Genomic DNA, 21,200 nt, shown 5'->3' with positions numbered 1-21,200 from the left:
GCTGTGCAGCCAGTTACTGGTCAGTACAAAATCCTTGCCTCTTACAACAGAGGGATGGGCTGCACCCACCGACTGTACTGGGGCTTCACGTGAACCCCACAGGGCTTTTGCCTCAAACTATACAAGATAAGGCCCCTCTGCATATAATGTTCCTTTCAGAAGCTCAGACATCCAAACCCCGGTAATCCACACAGTGCTGGAAAGCTGTCGCCCTGCGTCCTCGTCCTTACAATCTCAGGTGTTAAAAGAAGCTTTGAGCCCTGGTTTTGTGACAGCCTCTGCTGTAGATAAAAACAATTTTTTTGCTGTCCTTGGTGTGATACTTGCAGGCAATGAATCTTTCATATGGCTTTTGTGTGCCTAAACCCGCTTTGTGTAGCTTTGCTTAAGTTATATGGCAGAACCTCTCTCCTTACATTTAGGGAAAAAAGGCTTAGTTTCAGGTTTGAGCCAATGCTCCTCAAAGAGTGAGTTACTTATAAGTAGTCAGTCCTTCTGCATGTGTTCAATAACCGTGTTTTGATTTAGCTTTATTAGATTTAAAATCAATATTGCTTTTCATACCAATGACCTAATCCTTATTAAAGCTCTGCCCTGACAGCTTTCAAAGTTCAGCAGTTTCTTTATAAGCGTATGAAACGGGTACAGTCTGAGCTCCTTTAAAGAAAGGAAATTGATTTATTTACCTCTGCTGGATTTAAAAGCAGTACACATGTTTTTTTGCTCCAAATAAAAATCACAAGCAGTCTGAGACCAAGCACTGAGAATTTTATCTCACTGATATATTTTCAGAAAGTTTTGGCTTGTGTGAATTATGATGAAAATTATATTGTTCCCTTTTGTTTTCACGCACACTTTCAGGGAAGCTCACTGCCTCTAGTTAGGAAGGTGTGGTTAGAATGACGCTCTTCTTGCAGTTTGTTTCTGTACAGATGCTGTAAGTTCAGTATTCTCAGTTTCTTCTTAACAAATTTCATGAGAATGCAAGTTTTGGAGGAATCTTGATGATGCTATCTCCCTTTAAACATAAAATTAATGGGGTGATTCCAGAAGAAGCTGGACAAACAATGAAGCAGAAACCCTCAGAGGATTTGTCTCTGTTGCTTTTTTTCAGGATTTTAATTGCTAAATGTACTGGTGGTTGTTATGCTGCTTGTGAATTCGGTAGCATCCATAGGTCTATAGGCTTAAGAGGTTCTGATTACTTTAGGGGGGAAATGAAGTGGAAACTGAGGAGCCATGATTACTTGGGGCAAAGTATTTCTTTGATAACACTTAATGCCAAGGATAACCTGATTCAAGGCTTTCCTTACACTGTTGTTTTGGACAATGTTTATAAGAGCTGTAAATCACAGTTTCTCTTTTCACGAAGCTGATTCTTTGAAGAGAACACAGTCAAATTCACCTGCAATGAGTTACATTTTATTTATCAATTAACCTCTGGGGTGTTTTCAGATAATATCAAAGCCCAATGAGCCAGCTCGCCAGCATGAAAGCCACCCGGAGGAGACAGAAGAGGAGTTACGAGAACACCAAGCCCTTTTGGAGGAGCCATACAGCGACAGAGTCGCAAGCCAAAAGGAGGCCCCGGGGCTGGCCAACATGGTGCAAGTGAAGCAAGAACCCATTGAGAGCGATGAGGAGGAAGCCGAGCCACAGCAGGAGCTGGAGTCTGGGCAGAGGCAGGCTGAGCAGGAGCTGCTTTTCCGTCAGGTGAGCTCAAAATACACTTGGGGCTCCTGGAACCAGGCTTCTTGGTCTTTGGTGGAGTTTAGCAGCATCCAGAGTGAGGGGCTGAATCTATGTATTGCCATTGTGTATTAAAATCAGGACATTAACCATCCCTCACCTCAGATATTTACAGCTGCTAGGAGTAAGTGTTAGAAATCTGTTAGTTACTGGTACAAAAACATGTCTGCAGCTAACCCAAATGCCAAAAAAACAGTTCAAGATTTTACCAGCATTTTAATGGTGAATTATAATCATCGTACAGGAACAAGCTACCCTTGTATGTATAGAGAGTGGGAAGGGTAGCACTAAACTAAATTGACAAATACAGCCTGAGCTTGCAGACACATAACAAAGCACAGCAGCATGAGGACAAGTCCTGGTGTTTATGAGAGTGCTGCTAGGAGCCTCTGGGACAAGGGGAGGCAACAAAAAGCCTTGCAAGGAAGCAGTGCAGTTACTTTACAAAGTAAATCCCCATATTATCACAGTGACCATTTGGGACTTGGCTTTTTGTGACCTCTTTATAGTACTCTAAGGAGGAAAAGGTAGGGGTAAGCCACCTTCTGAGTATTTGGTATGGAAGGAAATCTGCAAGTAAAATCAATGCCATCCTTCCCTGGAGTCACAATGTCGATTCAAAAGTCCCAGAGAAGAGAACCTGGATCATCTGCACAAAATGCAGTCAGTGTGTTTGCAGCCACCCAAACACTTTCTGCTTCTTCGGGAAGACAACACGTCTTAACATTTTTGAGCCCTAAATACTAGCAGAGGATTTCATTTTATTCTGATGTCTTAAAACAAACTGACTGCCCCACAGGAGGGCCAGATAAGGGAACAGGTGACAAACTGGTTTTCCTGAAGGGGATTCCTTCTTCAGTACTGCAGATCCCAGAGATCCCAGGTGTGCTCACTCTGGACAGTAAACACCAGAGGCACGTGGATTACAAGCAATAAATCCAGTAGCAACGCAGCATAGCATAATCTCCCAGAAAATGCCATTTGTGGTAGCTCTAATGAGAAGGCTGTGATTCTCTTAAGGCACCGGTGCTCTGCTCATCCCTGCGGCCCGCAGCACTGAGTGCCTGACTGTACCTGGAGCCTTGGGTAACCCCTGCGTGGGATCTGCAGCCAAGAACAGATTGCTGTAGCCATGCCAGGGTGTAGCTCTGAGCAAATCCACAGCCCTTGGCTAGGGAAGGCGGACTGGTGCCAGGCTTGCAGTTGCAGTGTCTGTGAATCAGGTGCAAATTGGTTGCTCTGTGCAGTCATTTGCATCTAGCTGCTCTCTGCTGTCTCCCCGGCACTGCGGGGCCGGCTCGCGGGCCCCACGTGAGCGTCCCTGGCTGCAGCTCAGAGCCTTCATTTCCAGCTCCTTATTGAGTGGCACGGTCTTCATAACAGCGCTGCCTTGAGGGATCGGTGCCATTGCCAGCCGTGCTTGTGCAAAGTTCTTTCTCTGATTTATACAACCACACGTAGGCCTCATTTCCTTGGTAAGAATAAATAAGGAAACGCGAGGTGACGTGCTGCTGGTGATGGACCGCAGGGGTACCGTGCCTCCGAAAGCACAGCAGTCCCACCTGAGCAGTCTTAAATATGCTGTGTCCTTTGCAATTGCTTTGCCTCAAAGAGGAAAGGGAACTTCGTTAAGCTGTAGTTTGAGCATGGTGAGTTGGAACAGCCATCCCTTCTGGTCAGGAGCCTGGCCAGCTGATGGCGTAGCTCAGCTGAACACTCCCCCTTGTCCCAGGTCTGGTGTGTGGCTCTGCTCCATGCACCAGGGCAGTGCTGGGGGCATGGGGGCAGGAAGATATGGCCAGATTCGGGGGACAATGGGGCTGTTTCTGCTGATGGCACTGCCAGCATGCACCAGCTTCAGGGCTGAGCTCATTCAAACAACACAGATGTCTTCATTTGCTGCACATGTTTGTGCTCGGTTATCAGGGAAATGAGTCCAAGCTTGCAGACTTTAAAAACCCTTAAAAGCCCTTCCGTGAGGGCACCATGCAGATATTCAGTAGCTGCCTCTTCTCCCCACAGCAAGCCCTCCTGTTGGAGCAGCAGCGCATTCACCAGCTGAGAAACTACCAGGCGTCGCTGGAGGCAGCTGGCATGCCCGTATCCTTCGGAGGCCACCGGCCTCTGTCCCGCGCACAGTCCTCGCCTGCCTCGGCCACCTTCCCTATGTCCGTACAGGAGCCACCCACTAAGCCAAGGTTCACAACAGGTAATGTTTTTGGGGCCCTGGAAACTGAATCAGTGGGGCTGTGGTCACCGTTTTCCTTTATGTTGTGTTTTTCTGCCCCATGTCCCTGCGAGGCCACGTGTCCGGGGTCTGAATCTCAGATGTGTTTGTGGACTCTGTAATATCCTGTTGTCTTTGAGAATAGCATCAGTCATCTTCTGCCCTGTTGTGCTGCCTTTTCCTTCCCTAGAGGGACAGTCACCCTATAGTCCAGACAGAAAATAAACTACAAAAATCAATAGAAACATAGCCTAGTGCTTTAATTATATATCTCCAGAAAGAAAGGACAAGTCATATGCTGTGACAAGGCTGATTTACATGCAAGGAGGAGAGAGGCAATGTTATTGAAAAAGGACAGCATGCCAAACGCAGTATCTATCGGCTGTATTTTCTGCACCTTCTCCAGTCCCTGCACAATCTCATGCCATAAGTTATCCAGTCTGGGCTCTGTGCCAGCCTACCCCTCCTTCTGCAACACAATCTCTGCCCAGGAGTCTGTGCCTGTAGGTTAGGAAAAGTGAGGCGAGATGATTATTTCAAGTTGTCAGTGTGGAGAAACAGGCTGAAGAGCGTTTTCTTACCTGGTCAGTCTTTGTCTCGAAAGAAAATTATGAATGCAATTCTCCATTTGTCCAGTGAAAGCCAGAAATACAAAAAAGGTGTTAGTCTCCCCACAAAGTTTAAAGGTGAGGAATAAATGCTGTACCTAAGTCAGTGAGGGCTTAAAACCAGCCTTTTTCCACCAAAATCCTTTCTGCTTATTCAGTAGCTTTAGTAAAAGTTAATTATGTGCAACTTTTCAAGTCCTGTGTTAGGTGAGGAGGACTTATTTTGAAGTCCACCTTCTTCCCCGAATGTCAGGTTTTATTTTGTGAATGAACATTTTGCCATGTGACGTGTGCCCTGAGGAAAGGAGAAAAAAATGTTGCAATTAAGGGCAGCTCATGATTTTGTTTCTCTTTGGTTTCTTCATTTAATCTTATTTAACCCACTCGAAAAACATCATTAAAACCATCATTGTGAATTAGATTTATTTTCAGATACTGATGGTATAGGAATAGTGATGCATTAAATCTGACTTTGTTCTTCGGCTGTTAGTTGCAGGTGGGAAGCATGTGCAGTCAGCTCTGTAAACGTCCAGGTAGTACCTAATTTTTGCAAATCAGCCCTTCAAGTTTCCATCTGCTGCTAATGTTTAAACATTGAATTTTAGCAAAACTACATTTGTAATGCAGCCAGTTACAGCATCAAGATTGTTCTAGCTTTTGGCTTTTGCCAAGGATACAGAGAAGGGTAGTCCTCTGGCTCACAGTCAAACCAGATGAAACTTGAGCATCTAATACACTTAGACCCAGACCTTGGTGCTTTGAAAACAAGTAAGGAAGCCTGGCCCTACTTTAAGAGATTATTCATTCCTTTTTCTTTCTTCCCTTCTCCTCCTCCGCTATTTAAGTTGCCTTGTCAATCATATGCAAGACTTTGAGCATACAGTAACGTTTCCTACCAAAGGATATATGTTTTACTCAGATATGTGCCTCTGAATTTCATTAAAAATTACATAAGAAAGTAACAGTAGGAATGCAGATTTTGAGAACAGTGCTGCTTTGGAAACACACTGGCACAGTGTTATGATTCATTTTCCTTAGAGGAAGGGTTAAAAAAAATCATTTAAAAGGTGGAATATTGCATTGCTTTTATATAGTACCGTACATTTACTTAATCCAGAGCGATGATATGAAAAATGCTTCATGTGCTTCACCTCTTAAACATCCTTTTTGTGCTATTTATCCATATCCAGACTCCCAGGTCCTCATTTTTCCACTGCCTTCTATCTCGCGCAGTTCTCTGTGTTTATGCTAGGTGAATGGAGGAGGGAAAACACAATGAACTGCTGTTAAGGGAGAAAGTGTTTTTTGGCATTCACTGGCAGTAGTAAAGGTGGAGAGCGTAAAAGGTGAGCTTCCTCTTGCCAGATTCATGGAAAATGGATGCATGACAATTTTGAAGGAGGGTAAAATTCTATTTCCACCATTTTTCTTTATGCTTAGCAAACTTAAAACCCTCTCCACGCTCAGGCCATGAAACCTCTGCTTCCTTCCCTTTTTTATTTCCCAAGGAGAAGTTTTTCAGACAAGCAGAGTTCCTGTGTTCCCCACATGCATTCCTACTCAGGCAGAGCACCAGTTTAATTAACCAGCACTATTTGCTTACAGTGGCAGGGAAGAAAAAAGAGCCTACTACTCCGGGCATGCAGGCACAGAAAGGAAAGGCAGACATCTCAGATGTTAAGCATGTGTGCACGAGTTAGCTTGGTTCTGTTTTCTTGAAGTAGTCTACAGTGTGTCAGAGATTCTGTTTTTGGAGGTGGATACTAAAGCTTAATCACTAGGATTGAACTTTTCTTTGAAAGGCAGGAAATTAAAGCCTTGGGTATTTTTCAAAGCATGCGGTGCCGAAGTGCATCGGGCTTCTTTTTCACTAGGAGAATCCATCTGTTTGATAAGTGGCTGCTTTGGAGACTGATTCTAACACAGTTATGTGCTTTGGATTTCAGAGAGATTAAGATTTGAATTGTTTTGATCATTTTGTGAGAAGGCAGGATAAAACAAACCTTGTTCAATGGCCCTAATGAAGCCGGCAATGATTACTCCAGACACAAATGTGGCTCCTAAGAGATCAGTTTTTGTCCAACAGACAAAGGAACAGTTCATCTCTTTCGTGTTCAGAATACTATATGGAAAGGGCTAATGCTTTCTCTGGACAGAGTTAGGACCAGACAGCTCGAAATTCTGTTTTTTATGTATAATTTATTTTCCTGTCTCTGTCAGTGACCAGTACCCGAGACTTCAAAGGTATAGGAAAAGAACAACATAATACACTTCTCAAACATGATGTGCATTACTGCACATGAAAGTGAAAACAGTGCCCTTCCTGACTTCTTCAAGCAGTCAGTTTTGTGTCCTGAAGCATGACATTTAATTTTCCCTCGTACTAGAATATAAAAGAAAGCTAGTCCTTGAACTTGCCCTCGCTAGCACAAGTAGCCTCCTTGACTTTAATGACTACTTCTGCATGCACTGTTCTACACACTTGAATAAAAGACTTCTCAGGTTAGGCCATTAATTTGCATAGCTCCAATTATCCAGTCTCTGATCTCCTGTAAAAATGGTTCCACAAATTATTCTGATGTTCTGCATTAAAGTATTTTTCATTTCTGATGAAGGCATTTATTCTCTCCTGTGCAGAGCAATATAATTATCTGAACCTCAAATCATATGTTTGCTCTGCCAAGAAAGGCGAGTTGGTTATACTTTAGTGCTGACCTTTAAAAACGATTGTTCTCATGTCTTAAAGAGTATTGCTTCCAGGATCACTTAATTTAACTTGTAATGGTCAAAGTCGTTTAGTATTTTAAGCTCAAATTATCAAGTTTTCCTTTGTGCGTGTGTCTTCATCTGAGTGTCCCCAACCACAGTAAGCAACTTGGAACATTTCCCTTCTTTCCAATGGTTTAATGTTTCAGTACAGAAAAACTTCATTGAGACGTTGCTGTTATCAATGAATTGTTGGGAGTGGGGAAACTTTAAACCTCAACTGAATTGTATAAACCCCACTGTAGTGCCCATTAACTTAAGAAATAGGGATGAGTAGGCACCCTACCACCACATTTTCTGGAGACCTTTTCTTTAACTATTTTGTCTACCTTAACTTGAGTAGGCTGTTAGGAAAGTCCACTTTAGATGTATGCACACTTTTTAAACACACCTTCAGCTTTCCCGCATTCGTGGATGCAGATGAAAAAATGGGAGGTCACTGGCAAATCTGCTGCAATGCAGGCGTCACAGGAACAACTGAAGAATGTAAGGTCAATGCAAAAAGCTAGATTTTCGTTTGTATTTATCGCTGGTTTGATCTGTGTTGGCTTCTGCCCTAGCAGTATTACCAGGCACAAACCAGGGAATGAGACAGAGGCTTTTAATCTGGCTAGACATTGCTTTGCCTACATACCTACGGTTGCATCGCGCTGGTATTACAGTAGTTACTATTTAAAGCTCAGAGACTTGAGAAAAACACCTTTAAAAAGAAACACAGATTGCGGCACAGATTCTCATCCTGACTCTTTAAATAGTGTTAGACCCCTTCCAGCTTTGCAGTGCAATCAGTATAATTCACTGTCAAGTTGTGCCCAGCTCCCCAGCAACGAAAAGATCTGTCAGAGCAACAGGATTAAGCATCGTCTGGGAATCCAGGAGGCAGGCAGGAAAGGCTGCTTAAAAAGTACTTGTAACTGCTTGGAAGAGCCTGATTTCTCCTGAAACTCATGAAGGCGTGATATGAACTAGCCTCAGATTACACATGACAGTATTTTTACTTATTTCTTGTTCTGAAGAGTTAATTTTAAAATTTGCAGGCTGTGGGTAAATCCCCACGTACCTGGCTTTGTAGCAAGGCACACTTAGAGCAATGCTAGCAAGAGCGTCTCAGATGCAGGATTCTGGCTGGGCTTGTTTTATCGTTTTGCTAAAATCTGAACACTGGTAAGCTCCGGGTGTATTCACCCCGTGCTGCGGTACAGGCTGTCTCTGGCAAGGCAATGCACGTGCCAGTGGCTGTGCCCTGAGGGGGTGCCAGGGGTGCGCCCAGCAGGGTCAGCAGCTACCTGGTGAGCGACTTGCTGCTTGGACTTCTTTTTGCTTAAATTCAAGGCTATTTTTTTGAGCGTGGATGTGTATGTTTAATATGTGCACATGCACCGTTTTGCTTTAAATCTGTAACGTATAATTGAAGTCCCCATAGATATGTCTGGAAGCCAGAGAAGACAGAAGCACTTTTCGTGGTTTAATACCAGCAGTTTAGCCAAACCTAGTGCAGTCCCATGAGGGTCTAGGAAGAGCCTACATGGGAATCTTTGTGCTAACAAACACTTTGCCAAAGTGCCTGACATCCCTTGAAGCTGACTTTCCTTCAGAACTGAATTAACCTGAATTAAAGCAACTACAGACCTTGTGCCAGTTTGAATAAACTGGGGAGTTTTGGGGGGCAGCCAGCCATACCACTGGTCCACACCTTGCAGGTGACATTTACAGCACCAGGCTTTGCCCAGCAGCTCCTGATGAAGTTTGATGGTCACTCCAGCACAGGAGACCCCTACAGAGCTCTGCAGCATGATCTTATTTAACTGAACTTTGGCTAACCCAAAGTCAGTCAATTAACAAGCGCCCTTTTCCCTTCCTAGAACTGAAAACGTTGTTGTTGGTTTTTTTTGCCTTGCACTCACCTACAGCAAGGAGAGGAACTGCCAGGCACCTTCCCTAAGGCGGAATAGCTGAGAGTGTCAGTGCCAGAGTTTGCTTCAGAGGGGAAGGCCAAATTTCTCAGCGGCAGAACATGCCTACACGCAGGCAAAAGCTGTGATTCCAGCACCACTCAGACTAGCTAGCGTGGGTACAGGCAGCAGCACGGAGCTCAGCTCCAGGCTACGTGTCCATGTGTGTTCTCAGAGCCGTATTTTCCAGGTCTCTTTGAACTCCACGCAGTTGCAAATTGTGCTGTTTATCAGTGCTTACGTGAAAGCCAGCTCAGGGAGGCCCCGCATGCTGTGTTCGCACTGCCAGGCGCAGCGCAGGTACGCTCTGCTCTGGTGGCATTTAGGAGGAGCAGTTTGGGCTGGATGCAGACCCTTCAGTGCTGGGTTGGGAGAAACTCCTGCCTTTGCTGCTAATTCAGAGGCTTTGGATTCTCTTCGAGACCTTTCACTTGCCTGTTTATACTGTGCTTTCGCAAAGGCACTCCCTGCAAGAAACCATGCCCCTTGAAGCCCCTTTTCTTCTGTTCTCTAGAGCTGCTGCCTGAAGGGAAGGACAGATTGAAACATTTGACTGTGTCTCTTCTACATTAAGTGCAGAAAAGGTCTTTTGTCACCAGGAGAGCACGGCTGCGGAGGAACTGCTGGTTCTGTTCAGTGGAACATTGGCTATGAAATCGTAGCTCCCGTTCCAGAAACGTACCCGGGCAGCTCCGGAGCATGAAGCAGGCTCCTACGCTGTTGTCATGCCATAAATACTTGGTAATGCAAGGGGATTTAGCTGCTTGACTCCCACGTTACAATGAAACAACACGGCTAAATACCTACATATCGCGCTGAATAATTATGCCCAAGTGTGTGCTAATAGACTTAATTAGTATGTTGTCAAATAATGTTGATGCAAAGACTTCGGCGCAAACTATTTTACGAAACACAGTGCCTGCTAACGACTTATTCCTTCTGGTTTTTAATCCTAAGCCCTAGAGTCATTTTAGCAGTAATTATAAAGGTACCCAGCGGACAAGTTGTAAGTCAGCCCCCCTCTAGATCATGTTCCTGCGCTGGCACGCCTGCACTCATACCCGTGTTGTCATTTGTCACCTCCTCCTGTCACTCGCACAGCTTCGGCCTGCAGCGATGGTGGCGACTGACTCAGTTCTTGTCTGTATCTGTTGAGGATTTCTAACGGGAGGGATCGCTGCAGGTCTGGTTCTGTGTTCAAAGCAGCTGCCCACCTCATTTCCCAGCGTCTCAGACTGTCATTTCGTAGAGCTCTGTGGTTCCTGGTGAAGCACACGCTGCCTTTGTCTATAAATGTTCTCTTCAATGCAAAGTACGGTAGACCAAAAATAGATATATGTATTTTTTCATACATCTGGCAAAGTAGTTCCTTTCACTGAGAGCAATTTTGTAACCTCTGCTGCAGGCCTTGTCTACGACACCTTGATGCTGAAACATCAGTGTACCTGTGGAAACACAAACAGCCACCCCGAGCACGCGGGGAGGATCCAGAGCATCTGGTCCCGGCTGCAGGAGACGGGTCTCCGTGGCAAGTGTGAGGTAATCCCAGCACTGGAGGGGGGAGATTTGGGGGGCTGTGAGAAACAGCCCTTGGGTTTGCCTGCCTGATCCGCCTGCTGGGTGGCAGGCAGCTTCAGGGGCTGATTTTTGGGATGGAAGGTATCGTGCACACTCAACCTGCATCTCGGACTGGTGATCGCTACCTGGACGTGCAAACTTTATGCTGCATTCCGGCCTCAGATTTTTATAGCTCCAGCTGCAGGCAGTGTTTTGCCATATGTGGCTTAAATTTAATCCATTCCTAGATGACTGTTTATGCTCGTGCGTTTGCATGTCAGGAGTGCGTTTCTAGCGATCCGATTTCATTGCATTGTGATGACTGTTGCAAATTTTGTGAAACACTGGAGAACGCTCTTGCCTGATGTGAACTGCACTGTTTGCAGTGAAGCTGCTTATGTAATTTTCGGCCCAGTTCCCTGTAAAATGGAAGTCCCTATCAAGTGCTGAACCTTGAAGCGGCCAAAAATAAGAGCACAAACTGAAGTAACCACGTCATTTGATACCGCTCCAATCATAACAGCAGGAGCTGTGGAGCAAGAAGTTTGTATTTCTGTGGTTTAATAACTTCTTTAATGCTCCTTGATAATTAATGATCAACCTACAGTGAAAATACTGTAAAAGGAATGAGGGTAGGAGGAGGTAACTAAACACTGTTCCATCACAGGTGCTTAAATTAGTTTTATTGGACAAGCATGTTTTAAGAGCAAAGCAAACTATGAGAAAAGTTATTAAAATAAAAAGAGTAAAGATTAATATTTATTATTATTCATAACTAATAGTAATGATAAATTAAAAACAGTGTTTGCTCATCTCTTTGAACATCTGAGGGGACTGCATCACACTGTAAATTTGAGTTATGTCAGCATCTGGCTAGAAATATTTTCTGAGCAATCAGAAAATACATCCACGTGGTGGCAGCATTGCCATTAGATAACATTCCCCTGTTGTACCCTTATTTATCCCTGAGGAGAGCAAGGAAGAACTTCAAACCTGATTCTGTCCATGGAGATCCATTTAACTGAATTTTGGGATTATGCTGTCTAACAAAAAAACAAGCACCCCGCTGCTGTTTATCTCCTCTGTTTAGAAGTAGTAGTTAAATTGTGCAGTGCTAATTGTCTTGCCTCCTAGATTGGTGCTATAGTTGTTCTATAATGTACGAAATTCTTCATTGTATGATCCCAAGCGACTGCTGTTTTCCCTCCATTGTTATTCTAGGTTGCTCTCACTGTAGGAAGGAGTTGGTTTAGATCTTCACCTCCTTTCCACCTGTGTTTCCCTTCTGGTGAAATTCAGCCTCATCTTAACTCTTCTTTTCTCTGAAAGCGATGAATATGTAATGTTAGCTTCCTACCTCGATTTGCATTTCCTTCTCTGAGGACTTTCTTAAAGGTCTGACCTGCTGTTTCAGGATAACCAGCCATGCTAAATGCACTTACTGCTCTCTCTGGTTAGCTTCCCTGTTCCTTTACCCCCACCATCTCCTACTCCTGCCCAGACCTTCATGAAAGTTTTTCTTTATCGTCTCCCACAGGCTCTGTGGGCACAACTTTTCCCTCTTTCTCCGTCTCCTTCTTCCTCCTCACTTCAATATTCTGTTTGATAGGGTTTCTTCTGGAGCTGCAGACAGTTGTTCACCTTCTGTTGTCCTTGACTGATGTAATAAATTTCCATGGTGCAAAGCCATTTGGTCACTCCCCTGTCCTTCACAGTCTTTCTGAAGCTCCTCGGTTGGAACCTGGCTACCAGTAAGCAGAGTGTAGGGCAATATAAAACACAGTTTTCCATCAGCAAAGGTAACCTTTGCATCACGTGCACTTGGCATGGCAAAGGGATAGCTTTTCTGATGGGAATGATCTCTGCTGCTAGGCTGGAGCGTGCGCGTGAGCTGTTGGCACTGCCTGGGATGATGGGCTTGTCTCCTTGCCACAGGACAGGAGATTTAGATTTAGCATGCAGAAGGCTTCATTCTGTGGAACACACTCAATGATACAATTGATTTAGAAGGAATTTTGGAGCCTGGCCTAATAATTGCTGCTATTTTTTTTTTCAAATCCCTGTTTCTGTGCAGAAAGCTCAGTGAAGGACAGAAAGGGCTGCTACGCCCTGCGCTCCCTCTCTGTCCTCACCAGCAGTGGTGTGTGTGATAGGAAAAACTCAACATTTTTCCAGGCGATATATTTTTCCTTTTTTGCTGAGCTCCAGTTTTATTCTACACCATTTTTTAGCTGGTGTTGCTGACTGACACATCTGTGCACACTCGTTTTATTTTCACTGTTGCAGGTATGTTGTCCTGTGCCTCAGACATTATGAGCCGGTGAAGTAAGCCCAAGGGCCTGATGTGAAAATTGTTTGTGATTATGCAGTTAATCCACTTATAACAAGTCGTGTTTGTAAAAGGACAGTTTGAACTTTGACATTTCCTTATCCTCATGTTTCCTCTTGCTTCCTTAACGCTCCTTTGCTGTGGTCTGGGTGTGGGTCTAGTTTGATTCTATTGGCTGCAAATATTTGCTCCAAGGATAAAAACACAGCACCCTGCATAGTAAATAATCCTATACACGCTGAATGGGATCAGGCAACTCCACTGGGATCCCCATTCCTCTTCCAGAAAGAGTTCAGCAGCTCTTGTTCCCCACACAACTGCGTGCTGGAAATAAATTCCAATTCTGTTTTCTCATGCAAGCTCAAACGATTCTCTGTCTCCTGGAAATTTTCTTTTGGTGTTTCTGTTGCACACATGCCCCAAGCCAGAAAAGGGCTCGCAGATAAATATTTTATCATGCATGCAAAAAAATACTTGCTTTGAAATTTCAGAAATGTGAAAACCCATTTTCATCAGGCAACCCAGAGGCTTCTGCAGAACCTGCCAAGTGCCGAGTTCCTACCATTTCTCTCGGAGGCGATAGAAGTGATCCAGAAGGGGCACGAATATTTTTAGAACAGAAAAAACACATTGCTTCCCATCCACCACCCTCCTCCCCCCATCTTTCGGCAGTGAAACAGATATGTATTTGCTGAAGTTGTCCAAAAGCTGTTTTACATCCAGCTGAGGGGAAAATGTGCGCCAGATTTGCAGTGTGATAGGTAAGAGGCTGACAGGGTTGCACAAGTTTAAAGATGACCCTTTGGAGTGAAAGCAGTTGTCCAAACTTAACGACAGCTGCGGTTTAAAGTATTGCTTGTTTAATTAAGTTAGCTTTATAAAATATGGCAATTACTCTGGTGTATGTTCAGAATTTAAAAGCAACAATTATACTAATTGAGGCAATCGCAATAAAAGAGCCTCTCCCCCAAACAAAAACCCGCAATCACTGTGTAGAATAATCCTCCCAGCCTTCATCAAAAGCATGAGGGAATCAATAGGTTTTGCTGTCTGCTTTGGACATAATCAGATCCGTAGACTGCTCAACCAGGACCGGGAAGAATGAGTTCCTGAATCAGGGTCTCCAGGCCTGTCCTGGCAGCAATCCTGCGTTGTTTAAAGTACGAGGGCTGCTAGCTCAAGCCCTCGGGTTAATTGCAGCTGTGGAGGACAGACATGGAAAACAGACCCTGGGCTGGGCCATCTGCTTGAGCTGAGACGTGCACAGCCTTCCTTACACGGCCTTGTGCCAGCATCCAGCTCGAGGGCAGGATCAGTCCCTGCTCTGACACTGCAGAACCTCTGGGCATCGACACGGTGAAGGTTTGCCATCACAGAGCACCCAGGCTGTGCCCAGGGAGGTGGTGCAGGCAGGGCCTGGGATATCAGTCTCTGGAAGGAGGCTTTGTAGCCATTTTCATGGCTTTTTGTGGCACGGAGAGGGGGCTGCAGCTGGGACAAGGTCTGCCTTGGATATCCTATCTTTCTGGATATCCTTACATTAGAACCAAGGACAAAACTGGCATAGGGGTGAAAGGGAAGCTATAAAAGCCTGTAAGGGGTGACTAACACTGACTTACCATGAGCGAAAAAGGAAGACAGGATAAAAGTTCAAGGGGGATTTGCCAGATATTTCCATCCCTTCTGGGTCTAGCATTTTTGTGATTATTGCCTCTTTAATGGGACGGTGTATTTTTGCCTCATCATTAACCTCAGGAAATGCTAGGTGGTGAAGCAGAGCACAGAGAAAATGAAAGAGGAACTGGAGAGCAGAAATGCCAAAATTACGAGAGCCAGAGTGCACGAGCACTCCTGCAGTGCTTTGATTTCTGCTGCCTTATGGCTCAAATGATTTTACAAAGTGATTTCCTGTGCACTTTGAAACGTGGGACGGAGGCTTACGCTGAAGCTTTGGGACACAGTTCCCTGAAGTAGTTTTTTTGGACCGTGCTCCATACGTGGAGGTGCTGGTGGTAGGGGCTGTGCGCTGTGTTTGGGGTCCCTGCACCCCCTGGGGTGGTGTTGCTGCAGCGGGCAACTCTGTTCTTCTTAGGAATGTGGGTGTTGTGTTTGTTTTTTTTTTTTCTTTTTCCTTAAGCCATCCACTTTTTGGATCTCATTGGAAACTGCTTCCACGGGAACATGGAAGTCTTAAAAACGCAATTGGCACGCTTTTGATTGAGCATGAGGGCTGCTCAGTGCCCACGATGTGACAAGGGACCTGCTGGCCTTGCACCATGCAGCACAGTGACACTCGTCGCTGGGGCTTGTGTGATCTCCACAAGGGGCTCTCAGAGCTTCCAACGTGCTTATTGTCAACTACTTATGTTATAGTATAATGGAGAGGAATAATCATGTTTCTTCTGTAGGAAATAAACCCCCACCCCAAATTCCTTTTAAAATGGTTTTGACCAAATCACACACACACACACACAAAAAAAAAAAAAAAAAAAAAAAAAACCTGCTAATTAATTCTAAGCCCTGTAAAAAACAATTTTTTGGTGGCGGGGTGGGAGTGCATGCATGTTTCAGATACAAAGCAGTCCTAATTTTTGAGGAACTCCTTCCCCGCTCTCAGATGGCCACCTCTTGACTTATCCCAAACCTCAGCTCACCCTGTATTTCCCCTGCCAACACTCTGGGGGCACTCGCAAGCTCCCAGTTAAGAAGGTGAGGTGCATTTTCCACTGTCAGCAGTCAGTTGCCCCATCTGGAATACCTGCTATCCCCCAGGCACCATCTGCTTACCTTGCTGCTGTGTGAGGAGACCACCTCATTCTGCATGGGATCTAGCATCTCCGAACAGCACTTTGCTCTTAAAAACACATTTTGCATCACAAATGGGTGATGGCAACAAAAGATATGCCCCAAAACTATGCTGGAACCCTATGGAAAGAGGGGAAAAGAGCCCCACTCTGTAAAACTTAAAGTGAAGTCGGGTCCTGCTGACATCAGTAAAAGTTTTTCCATGATCTACAGCTAAGACTTCAGCGAACCCTTCTTGGGTTCAGCCACCAAAAAAAGCAGGGATGAGCATACGTGCTATGGTATTTCCAGCTCAAGATGCATCACGGTATAAGCAAATAATTCATAATAAATTTAATCTTGTAGGATTTCCAAGATCAGTTTCAGAACAGAAAGTCTGTAGTTTACCTTTAATTGACTGAAGGTTGTGTTTGGGAACTGGTGTTTTGGGGACAATTTTTCAGGTTATCTTAATAATCGCAGTGGAGTTGGGGGCAGTATTTGGAGGGCCACATTTTCATCAGTAAATCACTTCCTAATGGTTTATAACTGAAATACTGAATAATTGGTAGTTGAGCAGTCCTTACGTAGCTTATCAAACACTATGGTAAATATTTTTAAAACATTAAAAAAAAAAAATCCAAATACGACTTTTTCTGTCAGGGTAGTATTTTGAATAAGGGATTAAACCAAAATCAACTTTACAAAAGATTTTTTCACGTGAGAACCAGGTTTAGATTTATTACTTGCTGTCTTTATGGCTTGCTAAGTTAAAGAAAAAAGAAAAAGAAAAAAGTTCAGTAATGAGTTGAGCATTTAAGCAGGGATTTCATCACCCCTTTTCTTTCCTCTTTCAGTGTATTCGTGGAAGAAAAGCAACTCTAGAAGAGCTGCAGACAGTTCACTCGGAAGCCCATACGCTGCTGTACGGCACAAACCCTCTGAACAGACAGAAACTGGACAGCAAGAAACTTCTAGGTATTGTTGGCTGTGGGGAGGGCTTCCCTTCCTGACCTCCAGCATTCAGGCTACTGTCCGCAGCCCCAACTGGCAATCATTTAGCATTGGTGGTGTGAAAGATGGGCACGTGGGGGTCCTGCCAGCCTCAGTGATAGGCAGTTCCCAAGACAATTCTTCCCTCTGCAACTTTCAGCGTTGACTTGGGTAGTGCAAGATTATATTTCCCATCCACAGGTGATCTCTGAACCTTAGGTAGCTACAACTTCCTTTCACTGATGTCTTCAAAATCTAAAATAACCCTCTCTGAGGAGGAAAGATAATTTAGAGTCTATCGTATCCTTGGACACTGCTCTGCATGTTAGAAAGTTCTCCTTTGCTTGGTAGGAACTGGAACTCCCTGCTAAGGACCTAGATCTGCAGCACCAACCAGCTGCATAAACATCAACAAATAGCTGTCAGGTTTGTATGGATAATCCACAAGAAAGATGCAGGGGCCTCTTAGATAGTCCTACATTTTGTTTAATTTTGAACAAGATTGTTTATCCCTTTTACTGGGGACTGGATCTTCCCTAAACCAGGGATGCATCTGCTGTAGAATATCGACTTTTTCCCTGCAGAGTATCTAGGAGGATGGTTGTTCAGATAACCAACTCCACCCATAGAAACCAAATAATCATATCACATTGGTTTTAGCACCTTCCTGTCAGGGAGATGACTTCTCCCTTTATTTTTACCTTTTTACAGCAGTAGGTGATAGGCCAGAGGGGCAACTGGGGAAGTTCTCTTGTGGGCATCAGCAAAAAGAGAGTTCTAGAAGTTTAGAAAGTTTATTTTGGGGATTAGCTCTACTTTGAATGATATAAAAAGAGGATTAACTTGATGGTCTGCATATTGCAATGGTTGTGGCAAAAGAGCTGGAAAGATTTTTGCAGCATATTAAGTACGTACATGAGAACCCCGAAGAGGAAAGCTATTAGCCAGTTGTTCAAACATATAATTAGCACTATATTTTTAGCTAAGTTACCACCTCTTTAAAACCCAGAGAAATGAAAAGTAGACATCTCTGGCTGAATGATAGTGCAATTAGCATGTACAGTTTTAAAAATTTACGATGTCATATCCTTGGTAGTGTAAAACTCTCGCCTTGAGTTAAGTCGTATCCACCAGTCCAAAGAAACAGGGTGTAAATCTTCCCCAGTAGATCTGGGACGGCTCCTCATTTGCAGTTACACCACCTTCACACTGACTGATTTCACTGCAAGTTCTTGAAGTGTGGCGCTGAAGATGAGGATCTGTCCCCAGCCATCCACTCTGGATCGGATTCCCTGTGGTGGGAGGCGGGCAGTCCTCCAGCACCTGAGCTGGTGGCTTCACCAGCCAGGATCAGATGGGGTTTGGACCTTGATTCTGACAGTTGTCATCGCCTGTGTGGGACCAGGGGGCTCTGGGCCATCCTAACCCTGCTCCTTTAGGGGCAATTGATAGCCAGGCATTCGAAACCCCTTGCCAGGTACACTGGTAGGCTGGGCTGTGGTAGCACCGAGTGCTTCCTGCTCATTCCACTGTCAGATCCTCTTGAAATATTTTGCTGTACCCGTTTAAGTCGTGGCACAGTCTGCATCAATAGTTCCACGGGTGTATTTGGGCAAGAAAACAGATTGCTTGTTTAGCATGGGATTTTGCGATTCCCAGGTTTTGCTCAGGGCAAGAGCAAACGTCTTTGCCTCTCAGCCTGGCTGCCAGTTATCCTGCCAGGCAGGAGAACACGAGGTGACAACTCAACGCCCAGCATCCGGAGGGACAGTGCAGAGAGCTGAGATGGCAAGAGGAGTGAGCCTGGAGGGGAAATTTGTGTAGTATCCAGGTAGAAGCTCTCCTTTGGGAGCAGGGCAGGAAAGGCAATGCTGTCCCAAAAAAAAGCAACACAGTTTCTTAGCTTGATGGCTTCCATAATGCTGGATTTGAGTGAGGATAACACCCTCTGATGTGCTGGGAAAGCCTCCCTGAAAAGCCTCGATGTGCATATTTGTTTGTGCATAGAGGTGAACAAGCCTGTAAGCAGCCCCTTCTTCAGCTATCCTCTCTTGTTGAAAGTTTAAAAGGCTTTTATATTTACAAAACAGCTTTGTGGGGTTCTTTTAAATATATTTGTGGGCTAAATGTATGGCAGGTTTGAAGTCTGAGACCAAAGCTTTGCGTGAGGCTCACATATGCAAATGTGAGTTGGTTAGACCTGAGTGTCTTGACATGTGTACGACTGCAATAGGATAACTGGCTCCATGTAAACTCTTTGCCTTTGATATGTCTATGAGCAAGAAAAAGCATGAGAAATCTCAGCCTAAAAGGAAAAACTTGTAAAGCCGAGAGATGAAAACGAGGATATTTTTTTTTAAGCTTCTGCAAATGATGACAGGGATGTTGCTTCATCTGACAGTTCTTTAAGAGAATGTGGGAAGGGGGCAAATAGCTCTGATTTTTCAGAACTGTAAGCAGACCTCAATGCATTTGGATACCATGGCTCTGCTGATTACTTCTACAGTTGTCCCGTAGTCTATTAGTTCTGAGCTTTACTCCTTTCTCAACAAGTGCCCTCCTTCACCAGCACAGGAGAGCTGCCTTGCTGCAGTGGACGTCCACTGCTGATGTTGAAGTTACCTTCCCCAGAGGAGCTTGAGCATTGCAGAGATCTGCTTTGCTGTGTTTTATCGGGAGAGCTCAAAGGTGGTGGCTTTCAAGGCAGGTTGCATAACTTTGCCCCTTGAAATGTTGCTAAGGCCCTTGAAAGTCTCAAGACGAGGAATATGAATCTCTCTCCCATTTGACAGTGCGAAGCTTTGGAACCAGCTGAACAAGTTTAAATGCAGGCAAATGAGGCTGCTTTTAATTTGTGGGTAGCAATCAAATTGTTGTCAAGAAGATAAATATTGAAATAATAGGTGGATTAGCAGTGAAAGATGTGACAGGAGGTCTAAGGCAGGATGATCTAAGAGTTTTCATGTGGATCTAATCACCGAGCGAATCTCACTGTGCGCTCAGATTAATAGTACAGATGCATTAACTCTGCTTTCAGTCAAAGGGGTAACGTATGTCTGCTATGCATTTGACACCAGCCTGGTCCTTGGTACCATGTGTCACATCACGGCTACTTCACGCTCTGCAAAGATGGTCGTTAGCACCGGAGGGAATTTGTTCTTTCAATATAGACAGGACCAGAGCAGGAACCTGGTTTGGTTGAAAAACAAACAAACAAACAGTTTATTTAACTGTTAGCTTTCATTGGTTTTAAATAGATATCAAGCAAATGAATCTCAGGCAATGTATCACAGATCTTTACGGTGCCTGCATGCATCTATTTCCTTCTCCCCATTTACCTGTTGTTCATAGACACACTTACTTACAAGACATGCACATAGGGGAGTGGTGGTGCATATGAGAGAACACATTCTTTTATAAACTGTGCAGTTTATAAACCTGCAGAATTTTGAATGGGTAATAATATTGCTGATGTACAAGCTGAGGAAGTGATGTTACAGTCCTTACAGTAGCAAAATTGGTCTTACAGATGTTTTTTTCTCCATTTTTCCCAAATTCTTAATGTTGGTTTAGCTCTTTCAGTCAAAACACGTTCTGTTTGCTTGCCACCGGTTTATTTTTTGTCTTCGTCTTTTATGAAGCTAATGTGCTCCAAAATCTTTTAGCGTCTGTGCAGATGACTGATAATTAGGGTGTTTTTATGATTTCCCATCCGCTTTCAGTTGAAAGCAGTTAAAATGTTCATCTCAGACATGCTGAGCAGTTGTTGGTAGCGTCTCAATCATTTATAGTCAGCATGATTGCCTGAAATGTAGGACAGCACAGAACGCTTGCATAAAAATAAGTGATTTATGGAAGGCTTTTATGTTGGAGAGGCTTTTGAACACATCCAAGTGCGTATATTGTTTATCTCTGCATTGTAATATAACAGTATTGACTGTGTTTTCTGAAAATTGCTAGAAAACCACAGTCTGTTACTGTGTTAAGAAAGTTTTTAACATTGCCATAAAATTGGACCAAAATCTGGTAAACTTTGACTTTTTGACTTAGTGGATACCCTTTTTTTTTTTTTCTGCAGGTTCTCTAACGTCGATGTTTGTCAGGCTTCCTTGTGGTGGTGTTGGGGTGAGTACTCTCTTTAATGTGTAAATAATGTCCTGTTTGTTCTCTGAGTCCCATCGGTAACAAAAATTGTTGCTTTGCATTCCATCAAGTAGGTAATTGCAACCAGATGT

The 21,200-nt window shown here is 44.2% G+C and overlaps 1 protein-coding gene across 38 annotated transcripts in view; it reads left to right on the top strand.

Annotated features, from left to right (window-relative positions):
- HDAC4 (histone deacetylase 4) overlaps nt 1-21,200 on the top strand; it is a 234,312-nt gene that overhangs the window by 175,113 nt on the left and 37,999 nt on the right. For all 38 annotated transcript variants that reach the window (XM_084288680.1, XM_084288701.1, XM_084288688.1 and 35 more), the window contains 5 exons: nt 1,456-1,713; nt 3,772-3,958; nt 10,708-10,841; nt 16,830-16,950; nt 21,044-21,090. In XM_084288680.1, coding sequence (XP_084144806.1) covers nt 1,456-1,713; nt 3,772-3,958; nt 10,708-10,841; nt 16,830-16,950; nt 21,044-21,090 — 747 coding nt within the window. The remainder of the gene's footprint in view (nt 1-1,455; nt 1,714-3,771; nt 3,959-10,707; nt 10,842-16,829; nt 16,951-21,043; nt 21,091-21,200) is intronic.

Source organism: Netta rufina, assembly GCF_964035555.1.
Source record: "Netta rufina genome assembly, chromosome: 6".
Taxonomy (NCBI): Eukaryota; Metazoa; Chordata; class Aves; order Anseriformes; family Anatidae; genus Netta; species Netta rufina.
Note: the sequence above shows the minus strand (reverse complement) of the source record. Positions and strands in the feature narration are given on the sequence as shown.